The sequence below is a fragment of the Oncorhynchus kisutch genome, unplaced genomic scaffold, assembly GCF_002021735.2.
Source record: "Oncorhynchus kisutch isolate 150728-3 unplaced genomic scaffold, Okis_V2 Okis07a-Okis12b_hom, whole genome shotgun sequence".
Taxonomy (NCBI): domain Eukaryota; kingdom Metazoa; phylum Chordata; class Actinopteri; order Salmoniformes; family Salmonidae; genus Oncorhynchus; species Oncorhynchus kisutch.
In genome coordinates, this window is record NW_022261984.1 from 13,621,247 (window position 1) to 13,633,746 (window position 12,500).

The 12,500-nt window shown below is 46.1% G+C and overlaps 2 protein-coding genes across 3 annotated transcripts in view; one reads left to right on the forward strand and one right to left on the reverse strand.

Moving 5' to 3' along the window:
- LOC109886670 (F-box only protein 10) overlaps positions 1-1,969 on the forward strand; it is a 23,437-nt gene extending 21,468 nt beyond the window's left edge. For both annotated transcript variants that reach the window (XM_031815051.1, XM_031815052.1), the window contains exons 12-13: positions 29-216; positions 430-1,969. In XM_031815051.1, coding sequence (XP_031670911.1) covers positions 29-216; positions 430-622 — 381 coding nt within the window. In that variant the 3' untranslated portion in view covers positions 623-1,969. The remainder of the gene's footprint in view (positions 1-28; positions 217-429) is intronic.
- LOC116360192 (DNA-directed RNA polymerase I subunit RPA49) overlaps positions 1,931-12,500 on the reverse strand; it is a 27,641-nt gene continuing 17,071 nt past the window's right edge. The window contains exons 8-12 of the mRNA XM_031815055.1: positions 12,274-12,367; positions 11,876-12,006; positions 10,435-10,516; positions 7,474-7,605; positions 1,931-2,706 (exon numbers count right to left, since the gene is read on the reverse strand). Of these exons, the coding sequence (XP_031670915.1) occupies positions 2,541-2,706; positions 7,474-7,605; positions 10,435-10,516; positions 11,876-12,006; positions 12,274-12,367 (605 nt within the window). The 3' untranslated portion in view covers positions 1,931-2,540. The remainder of the gene's footprint in view (positions 2,707-7,473; positions 7,606-10,434; positions 10,517-11,875; positions 12,007-12,273; positions 12,368-12,500) is intronic.

A 12,500-nucleotide genomic window follows, 5' to 3' on the forward strand; every position in this document is an offset into this window, starting at 1 on the left:
AATACTGTGTGTGTGTGTGTGTGTGTAGGTGTTGCGTAATCGAGTCCAGCCGGTGCAGGGGTGTGGCATCGCCGTGCTGGGGCCGGCAAAGGCCGTAGTCCACGACAACCTGGTGTTCCAGGGTCAACCCGGCAACGTCAAACCCCCGCTACACCGCGACCCCGGCAACGTCGGCAGCGCGCTGCGCAACAACAGCGTGCTGAAACATAGCAACAGGTAGCTTAGCAACCGACTTTCAATGCTACTCGCCAAGTATGGACACTTCCTTCTAGCTATTTCATGGGTTAAAACATTTTACCTCTCCTCTCTCCTCATCCTTTCTCCTTCCCTCATCCCTTCTCTCCTCTTCCCTCATCCCGTTTCCTCTCCTCTTCCCCTCCCCTCTCCATCCTCCACCACTCCCCCCCCATCTCTGCTCTCTCCTGCCAGGACATGTTCCTCTGCCCCTCCCTGGGTTTTGGAGAACCCTCCCCCCCGCCCCCTCTCTGACCGTCCCTCATCCCTCCCCCCCTCCTCCTCCTGTCACCCCTCCCACTTTGCCATCTCCATGACTACCAGGATCACCGCCACCGTCGAGAGCGGTTGCCATAACAACGGCAGCGTCTTCTGCACCATCCTCTGAGGCCCTAGCAACCAGCCCGCCTAGCAACGCAGCCCTGAACACGGATTGGATGACCTCCTCACCAGGAGTCAAGAGTTCAACCTCTCCTGTCTCGAGACATTCTGTTTTCTTAGAACATTTCCTCTGACATGTTGATCTAGGAACACTTGAACTCAGCAGATGTTGTGGAATGGCTGGCTGGACACAGACTTGCCTATCCTGGAGGTTCTAGAACGTTGTCCTCCCCAGTGGGTTCTAGAACGTTGTACTCCCCAGGGGGTTCTAGAACGTTGTACTCCCCAGGGGGTTCTAGAACGTTGTACTCCCCAGGGGGTTCTAGAACGTTGTCGTCCCCAGGGGGTTCTAGAACGTTGTCCTCCCCAGGGGGTTCTAGAACGTTGTCCTCCCCAGGGGGTTCTAGAACATTGTCCTCCACAGGGGGTTCTAGAAGTGTCATTGAGCTGTGAGATCCCCACTACTGGAGGAGCTTGTGGTATCATGTGACTGGTGTGGTATCATGACAGTATCGTGTGACTGGTGTGGTATCATGTGACTGGTGTGGTATCATGACAGTATCTTGTGACTGGTGTGGTATCATGACAGTATCATGTGACTGGTGTGGTATCATGACAGTATCATGTGACTGGTGTGGTATCATGACAGTATCATGTGACTGGTGTGGTATCATGTGACTGGTGTGGTATCATGACAGTATCATGTGACTGGTGTGGTATCATGACAGTATCATGTGACTGGTGTGGTATCATGACAGTATCATGTGACTGGTGTGGTATCATGACAGCATCTTGTGACTGGTGTGGTATCATGACAGTATCATGTGACTGGTGTGGCATCATGACAGTATCATGTGACTGGTGTGGCATCATGGACAGTATCATGTGACTGGTGTGGTAACATGACAGTATCATGTGACTGGTGTGGCATCATGTGACAGTATCATGTGACTGGTGTGGTATCATGACAGTATCATGTGACTGGTGTGGTATCATGACAGTATCATGTGACTGGTGTGGTATCATGTGACAGTATCATGTGACTGGTGTGGTATCATGTGACAGTATCATGTGACTGGTGTATCAGTGGTTAGGGATTGGAGTTTAACCTGACTAGGAATAACTCCTGGCCTTAACAATGACGACAATATTCACGTTTCTCAAAAAAAATCCTGTTTCCTCACTGAAATGTTCACTAGTGTCTGTTTTTACAGTGCTTTCTAAATGTTTTCAAGAATCACACGAGTCACTTCCTCAGTTCTTCCAGACGGGTGATGTTCTGACAGAGCGGTATGAACTCACACACAACCTGAACTTAGTTTATTACATTAAAATGTTTTATTGGTTTACAGAATACTTTGTGAGGAGGGTTTCTAGTATCCATCTTTATCTAACCCTCTTTCCCTCTAGGAATATTTACCCTCTCCCCTTCCTCCTTATCCCCCATCTTCCTCTCCTCTTCCTCTTTACCCCAGTCTTCCTCACCTCCCCTCTCTAGGAATATTTACCCTCTCCCCTTCCTCCTTATCCCCTGTCTTCCTCTCCTCTTCCTCTTTACCCCATGTCTTCCTCTCCTCTCCTCTTCCTCCTTACCCCAGTCTTCCTCACCTCCCCTCTCTAGGAATATTTACCCTCTCCTCTTCCTCCTTCCACTTCAATCACACCGACAGCATCATTACATGTTGGTACACCCAGAAGTACATTCATCTCCAGTAAACAACGCTGCGTTATCCTTGCGGCGTTGCGTTTCAGAGGCAGTGCATTCTGGGTAGAGCGTCACGTTGGATGTATCAGACTGTCTGCTGCAGACGGCTTGGCAGAAACGTTGAACTTCGATTGCAGACATAACCAGACGACGCTGCGTACTATTTTGCTCAAATGGGACGCTGTCGGTGTGTTTTGGAAGCGTTTCCCCTCGTCTTCCTCTAATGCATTTTTTTGCGTTTGCGTATCTCCGTGAACGTTTGGTATTTGACGAGGGGCAGCCGCAGAGACGCCAGTCTGTTTTCGGCCGTCGGACCGCCGTCGTCCCCAGTCACACAGCCGTGTCTGGACAGGGTCAGCCCCATCGACTTGGCCACCTCCACCATCCTACACACACACACACACACACACACACACACACAATCTCAGTAACGCTGTTGCTTTTGTGTTTTTTATTAATTATTTCACCTTTATTTAACCAGGTAGACTAGTTGAGAACACCTTTATTTAACCAGGTAGACTAGTTGAGAACACCTTTATTTAACCAGGTAGACTAGTTGAGAACACCTTTATTTAACCAGGTAGGCTAGTTGAGAACACCTTTATTTAACCAGGTAGGCTAGTTGAGAACACCTTTATTTAACCAGGTAGACTAGTTGAGAACACCTTTATTTAACCAGGTAGACTAGTTGAGAACAAGTTCTCATTTACAACTGTGACCTGGCCAAGATAAAGCATAGCAGTTCGACACAAACAACAACACAGAGTTAAACATGGAGTAAACAACAACAACAGAGTTACACATGGAATAAACAACAACAGAGTTACACATGGAATAAACAACAACACAGAGTTACACATGGAGTAAACAATAACAGAGTTACACATGGAGTAAACAACAACACAGAGTTACACATGGAGTAAACAACAACAACAGAGTTACACATGGAGTAAACAACAACAACAGAGTTACACATGGAATAAACAACAACACAGAGTTACACATGGAGTAAACAACAACAGAGTTACACATGGAGTAAACAACAACAACAGAGTTACACATGGAGTAAACAACAACAGAGTTACACATGGAGTAAACAACAACAACAGAGTTACACATGGAGTAAACAACAACAACAGAGTTACACATGGAGTAAACAACAACAACAGAGTTACACATGGAGTAAACAACAACAACAGAGTTACACATGGAATAAACAACACAGAGTTACACATGGAGTAAACAACAACACAGAGTTACACATGGAGTAAACAACAACACAGAGTTACACATGGAGTAAACAACAACACAGAGTTACACATGGAGTAAACAACAACACAGAGTTACACATGGAGTAAACAACAACACAGAGTTACACATGGAGTAAACAACAACAACAGAGTTACACATGGAGTAAACAACAACAACAGAGTTACACATGGAGTAAACAACACAGAGTTACACATGGAGTAAACAACAACAGAGTTACACATGGAGTAAACAACAACAACAGAGTTACACATGGAGTAAACAACAACAACAGAGTTACACATGGAGTAAACAACAACAACAGAGTTACACATGGAATAAACAACAACAACAGAGTTACACATGGAGTAAACAACAACACAGAGTTACACATGGAGTAAACAACAACAGAGTTACACATGGAGTAAACAACAACAGAGTTACACATGGAATAAACAACAACAACAGAGTTACACATGGAGTAAACAACACAGAGTTACACATGGAGTAAACAACAACACAGAGTTACACATGGAATAAACAACAGAGTTACACATGGAGTAAACAACAACAACAGAGTTACACATGGAGTAAACAACAACACAGAGTTACACATGGAATAAACAACAACAACAGAGTTACACATGGAGTAAACAACAACACAGAGTTACACATGGAGTAAACAACAACAGAGTTACACATGGAATAAACAACAACAACAGAGTTACACATGGAGTAAACAACAACACAGAGTTACACATGGAGTAAACAACAACAGAGTTACACATGGAGTAAACAACAACAGAGTTACACATGGAGTAAACAACAACAACAGAGTTACACATGGAATAAACAACAACAACAGAGTTACACATGGAGTAAACAACACAGAGTTACACATGGAGTAAACAACACAGAGTTACACATGGAGTAAACAACAACACAGAGTTACACATGGAGTAAACAACAACACAGAGTTACACATGGAATAAACAACAACACAGAGTTACACATGGAGTAAACAACAACACAGAGTTACACATGGAGTAAACAACAACAGAGTTACACATGGAGTAAACAACAACAACAGAGTTACACATGGAGTAAACAACAACAACAGAGTTACACATGGAGTAAACAACAACAACAGAGTTACACATGGAATAAACAACAACAACAGAGTTACACATGGAATAAACAACAACACAGAGTTACACATGGAGTAAACAACAACACAGAGTTACACATGGAGTAAACAACAACACAGAGTTACACATGGAGTAAACAACAACACAGAGTTACACATGGAGTAAACAACAACAACAGAGTTACACATGGAGTAAACAACAACACAGAGTTACACATGGAGTAAACAACAACACAGAGTTACACATGGAGTAAACAACAACAGAGTTACACATGGAGTAAACAACAACAACAACAGAGTTACACATGGAGTAAACAACACAGAGTTACACATGGAGTAAACAACACAGAGTTACACATGGAGTAAACAACAGAGTTACACATGGAGTAAACAACAACAGAGTTACACATGGAGTAAACAACAACAACAGAGTTACACATGGAGTAAACAACACAGAGTTACACATGGAGTAAACAACAGAGTTACACATGGAGTAAACAACAACAGAGTTACACATGGAGTAAACAACAACAACAGAGTTACACATGGAATAAACAACAACAGAGTTACACATGGAGTAAACAACAACACAGAGTTACACATGGAGTAAACAACAACACAGAGTTACACATGGAGTAAACAACAACACAGAGTTACACATGGAGTAAACAACAACACAGAGTTACACATGGAATAAACAACAACACAGAGTTACACATGGAGTAAACAACAACAGAGTTACACATGGAGTAAACAACAACAACAGAGTTACACATGGAGTAAACAAACACAGTCAATAATACAGTAGAAGAAAAGAAAACAATAAGTCTATGTACAGTGAGTGGAAATGAGGTTAAGATAAGGAAATAAATAGGCCATGGAGGCGAAGTAATTACAATATAGCAATTAAACACTGGAATGGTAGATCGGCAGAGGATGGATGTGCAGGTAGAGATACTGGGGTGCAAAGATGCAAGATGAATAAATAAATAAATACAATATGGGGATGAGGTAGATAGATGGGCTATTTATAGATGGGCTATGTACAGGTGCAGTGATCTGTGAGCTGCTCTGACAGCTGGTGCTTAAAGCTAGTGAGGGAGATGTGAGTCTCCAGCTTCAGTGATTTTTGCAGTTTGTTCCAGTCAGCGGCAGCAGAGAACTGGAAGGAGAGGCGAACAAAGGAGGAATTGGATTTGGGGAGTGACCAGTGAGATATACCTGTTTGAGCGCGTGCTACGAGTGGGTGCTGCTATGGTAACCAGTGAGATATACCTGTTTGAGCGCGTGCTACGAGTGGGTGCTGCTATGGTAACCAGTGAGATATACCTGTTTGAGCGCGTGCTACGAGTGGGTGCTGCTATGGTGACCAGTGAGATATACCTGCCGGAGCGCGTGCTACGGGTGGGTGCTGCTATGGTAACCAGTGAGATATACCTGCCGGAGCGCGTGCTACGGGTGGGTGCTGCTATGGTAACCAGTGAGATATACCTGTTTGAGCGCATGCTACGAGTGGGTGCTGCTATGGTAACCAGTGAGATATACCTGTTTGAGCGCGTGCTACGGGTGGGTGCTGCTATGGTAACCAGTGAGATATACCTGTTTGAGCGCGTGCTACGAGTGGGTGCTGCTATGGTAACCAGTGAGATATACCTGTTTGAGCGCGTGCTACGAGTGGGTGCTGCTATGGTAACCAGTGAGATATACCTGTTTGAGCGCGTGCTACGAGTGGGTGCTGCTATGGTAACCAGTGAGATATACCTGTTTGAGCGCGTGCTACGAGTGGGTGCTGCTATGGTAACCAGTGAGATATACCTGCTGGAGCGCGTGCTACGAGTGGGTGCTGCTATGGTGACCAGTGAGCTGAGATAAGGCGGGGCTTTACCTAGCAGAGACTTGTAGATAACCTGGAGCCAGAGGGTTTGGCGATGAGTATGAAGGGAGGGCCAACCAACGAGAGCGTACAGGTCGCAATGGTGGGTCTTTGGTGACAAACGGATTGCACTGTGATAGACTGCATCCAATTTGTTGAGTAGGGTATTGGAGGCTATTTTGTAAATGACATCACAGAAGTCGAGGATTGGTAAAATGGTCAGATTTACGAGGGTATGTTTGGCAGCATGAGTGAAGGAGGCTTTGTTGCGATATAGGAAGCCAATTCTAGATTTAATTTTGGATTGGAGATGCTTAATGTGAGTCTGGAAGGAGAGTTTACAGTCTAACCAGACACCCAGGTATTCAAAATGGTCGGTAATCTGTTTGTTAACTTGGCTTTCGAAGACCTTAGAAAGGCAGGGTAAATATAGGTCTGTAACAGTTTGGGTCCAGGGTGTCTCCCCCTTTGAAGAGGGGGATGACCGCGGCAGCTTTCCAACCTTTGGGAATCTCAGACGATACGAAAGAGGTTGAACAGGCTGGTAATAGGGGTTGCAACAATTTCGGCACCTAATTTAAAAAAAAGTGGTGTCTCTCTCGCTCTCCTGTTCTGTGACCCCCCCCCCCCCACGTCTCTCACCGTTTCTCTGTGACCCCCCACCCACCCCCCCAGGTCTCTGTGAACCCCCCCAGGTCTCTCACCGTTTCTCTGTGACCCCCAGGTCTCTGTGACCCCCCCCAGGTCTCTCACCGTTTCTCTGTGACCCCCAGGTCTCTGTGACCCCCCCCAGGTCTCTGTGACCCCCCCCACCCACCCCCCCAGGTCTCTGTGACCCCACCCACCCACCCCCCCAGGTCTCTGTGACCCCCCCAGGTCTCTCACCGTTTCTCTGTGACCCCCAGGTCTCTGTGTAACAGGGTGAGGTCAGCGGTCATGTCTCCCATGTGGAGCAGCAGGGCCAGGCAGTACGCTGCCACCTTCACGCGCATCGACGTGGACACCACGTAATGCACCCTAGAGACACACACACACCACACATTAGTAACATTCTGCACCCTAGAGACACACACACACCACACATTAGTAACATTCTGCACCCTAGAGACACACACACACACCACACATTAGTAACATTCTGCACCCTAGACACACACACACACCACACATTAGTAACATTCTGCACCCTAGACACACACACACACGTAACATTCTGCACCCTAGAGACACACACACACACGTAACATTCTGCACCCTAGAGAGACACACACACACACTAGTAACATTCTGCACCCTAGAGACACACACACACACACACACTAGTAACATTCTGCACCCTAGAGACACACACACACACACACACACCAGTAACATTCTGCACCCTAGAGACACACACACACATTAGTAACATTCTGAACCCTAGAGAGACACACACACACACTAGTAACATTCTGCACCCTAGAGACACACACACACACACACACACACACACTAGTAACATTCTGCACCCTAGAGACACACACACATTAGTAACATTCTGCACCCTAGAGACACACACACACATTAGTAACATTCTGCACCCTAGAGACACACACACACCACACACACATTAGTAACATTCTGCACCCTAGAGAGACACACACACACACACACACACCAGTAACATTCTGCACCCTAGAGACACACACACACATTAGTAACATTCTGAACCCTAGAGAGACACACACACACACTAGTAACATTCTGCACCCTAGAGACACACACACACACACACACACACACACTAGTAACATTCTGCACCCTAGAGACACACACACATTAGTAACATTCTGCACCCTAGAGACACACACACACATTAGTAACATTCTGCACCCTAGAGACACACACACACCACACACACATTAGTAACATTCTGCACCCTAGAGACACACACACACATTAGTAACATTCTGCACCCTAGAGACACACACACACATTAGTAACATTCTGCACCCTAGAGAGACACACACACACACACACACCAGTAACATTCTGCACCCTAGAGAGACACACACACACACACACACCAGTAACATTCTGCACCCTAGAGACACACACACACCAGTAACATTCTGCACCCTAGAGACACACACACACACACACACACCAGTAACATTCTGCACCCTAGAGACACACACACACACACACACCAGTAACATTCTGCACCCTAGAGACACACACACACCAGTAACATTCTGCACCCTAGACATTAATACCAATGAAACTACTGAATTGAACTAAATCTGTTTTTTACCTCAGAGGAAGGAGAGGAGAGCTCTATTCCCTATCTAGTGCACTATGGAGAGCCCTATTCCCTATCTAGTGCACTATGGAGAGCCCTATTCCCTATCTAGTGCACTATGGAGAGCCCTATTCCCTATCTAGTGCACTATGGAGAGCCCTATTCCCTATCTAGTGCACTATGGAGAGCCCTATTCCCTATCTAGTGCACTATGGAGAGCCCTATTCCCTATCTAGTGCACTATGGAGAGCCCTATTCCCTATCTAGTGCACTATGGAGAGCCCTATTCCCTATCTAGTGCACTATGGAGAGCTCTATTCCCTATCTAGTGCACTATGGAGAGCTCTATTCCCTATCTAGTGCACTATGGAGAGCCCTATTCCCTATCTAGTGCACTATGGAGAGCCCTATTCCCTATCTAGTGCACTATGGAGAGCTCTATTCCCTATCTAGTGCACTATGGAGAGCTCTATTCCCTATCTAGTGCACTATGGAGAGCTCTTTTCCCTATCTAGTGCACTATGGAGAGCTCTATTCCCTATCTAGTGCACTATGGAGAGCCCTATTCCCTATCTAGTGCACTATGGAGAGCCCTATTCCCTATCTAGTGCACTATGGAGAGCTCTATTCCCTATCTAGTGCACTATGGAGAGCTCTATTCCCTATCTAGTGCACTATGGAGAGCTCTATTCCCTATCTAGTGCACTATGGAGAGCTCTATTCCCTATCTAGTGCACTATGGAGAGCTCTATTCCCTATCTAGTGCACTATGGAGAGCTCTATTCCCTATCTAGTGCACTATGGAGAGCTCTATTCCCTATCTAGTGCACTATGGAGAGCTCTATTCCCCATCTAGTGCACTATGGAGAGCTCTATTCCCCATCTAGTGCACTATGGAGAGCTCTATTCCCTATCTAGTGCACTATGGAGAGCTCTATTCCCTATCTAGTGCACTATGGAGAGCTCTATTCCCTATCTAGTGCACTATGGAGAGCTCTATTCCCTATCTAGTGCACTATGGAGAGCCCTATTCCCTATCTAGTGCACTATGGATAGCCCTATTCCCTATCTAGTGCACTATGGATAGCTCTATTCCCTATCTAGTGCACTATGGATAGCTCTATTCCCTATCTAGTGCACTATGGAGAGCTCTATTCCCTATCTAGTGCACTATGGAGAGCTCTATTCCCTATCTAGTGCACTATGGAGAGCCCTATTCCCTATCTAGTGCACTATGGAGAGCCCTATTCCCTATCTAGTGCACTATGGAGAGCTCTATTCCCTTTCTAGTGCACTATGGAGAGCCCTATTCCCTATCTAGTGCACTATGGAGAGCCCTATTCCCTATCTAGTGCACTATGGAGAGCTCTATTCCCTTTCTAGTGCACTATGGAGGGCTCTATTCCCTATCTAATGCACTATGGAGAGCCCTATTCCCCATCTAGTGCACTATGGAGAGCCCTATTCCCTATCTAGTGCACTATGTAGGGTGCTATTTGAAAAGCAGACGATAATTGGGCCCGGGTCTAGTGCACTATGTAGGGTGCCAGCGAGTGGACAGCTACCTGCCGTTATTGAAGGTCTCCACGGTGAAGGTCCTCATCAGCTTGATGTGGATGATACGAGGGCAGCCGTCCTCCTGCCCGACTAGAAAACATAAACACAACCCTTAATGATACGAGGGCAGCCCTCCTCCTGACTAGAAGACATTAACACAACCCTTAATGATACGAGGGCAGCCCTCCTCCTGACTAGAAAACATTAACACAACCCTTAATGATACGAGGGCAGCCCTCCTCCTGACTAGAAAACATTAACACAACCCTTAATGATACGAGGGCAGCCCTCCTCCTGACTAGAAAACATTAACACAACCCTTAATGATACGAGGGCAGCCCTCCTCCTGACTAGAAAACATTAACACAACCCTTAATGATACGAGGGCAGCCCTCCTCCTGACTAGAAGACATTAACACAACCCTTAATGATACGAGGGCAGCCCTCCTCCTGACTAGAAAACAACATTAACACAACCCTTAATGATGAGGACAGCCCTCCTCCTGACTAGAAAACAACATTAACACAACCCTTAATGGTACGAGGGCAGCCCTCCTCCTGACTAGAAGACATTAACACAACCCTTAATGATACGAGGGCAGCCCTCCTCCTGACTAGAAAACAACATTAACACAACCCTTAATGATACGAGGGCAGCCCTCCTCCTGACTAGAAAACAACATTAACACAACCCTTAATGATGAGGACAGCCCTCCTCCTGACTAGAAAACATTAACACAACCCTTAATGATACGAGGGCAGCCCTCCTCCTGACTAGAAGACATTAACACAACCCTTAATGGTACGAGGGCAGCCCTCCTCCTGACTAGAAAACAACATTAACACAACCCTTAATGATACGAGGGCAGCCCTCCTCCTGACTAGAAAACAACATTAACACAACCCTTAATGATACGAGGGCAGCCCTCCTCCTGACTAGAAGACATTAACACAACCCTTAATGATACGAGGGCAGCCCTCCTCCTGACTAGAAAACAACATTAACACAACCCTTAATGATACGAGGGCAGCCCTTCTCCTGACTAGAAAACAACATTAACACAACCCTTAATGGTACGAGGGCAGCCCTCCTCCTGACTAGAAAACAACATTAACACAACCCTTAATGGTACGAGGGCAGCCCTCCTCCTGACTAGAAAACAACATTAACACAACCCTTAATGGTACGAGGGCAGCCCTTCTCCTGACTAGAAAACAACATTAACACAACCCTTAATGGTACGAGGGCAGCCCTCCTCCTGACTTGAAAACAACATTAACACAACCCTTAATGATACGAGAGATTAGAGGTTATGTTCGGTGAACACTACAGGTGCAGGCTCAAACGAGGATTACTTTTAAAAAAGTCAACACTTCCTTCTCGTACGCACGCACACACACACACACACACACACACACACACACACACACACACGGCGTGGCACTCACACTTGCGAGTCATGTTTTTCTGCCGGGCCAGTTTGAGCAGCAGGAGGAGGTAGAAGGCACAGCGAGCATGTCTCTCTCTGGCCACGCCCTCTCTGGGCAGGCTCTCCAACTGACTCACCACGCTCTGACACCTGGAATAACAACGTCAATACAATGTCAACAACGTCAACAACACCACAACGTCAACAACACCACAACAACACAATAACAGCGTCAACACCACAACAACGTCAACACCACAACAACGTCAACACCACAACAACGTCAACAACACAATAACAGCAGTAGTGTTGTAGTCTGACCCTTCATCTGTTAGGTTCTGTAGTTCCTCTGGGGTCACCACAACAACAACGTCAACAACAACAACAACAATAACAGCAGTAGTGTTGTAGTCTGACCCTTCATCTGTTAGGTTCTGTAGTTCCTCTGGGGTCAGGGCGGCCATCTTGGAGCCAGCAGCATCCAGGACATCGTACTCCACAGGAGACAGGACTGGGATTCAGGTAAGGAGTCACACATTAACCTGGTAACACACACATTAACCTGGTCTCACACACACACACACACACACACACTAACCTGGTCACTCACACACACACATTAACCTGGTCACACACGCACACAT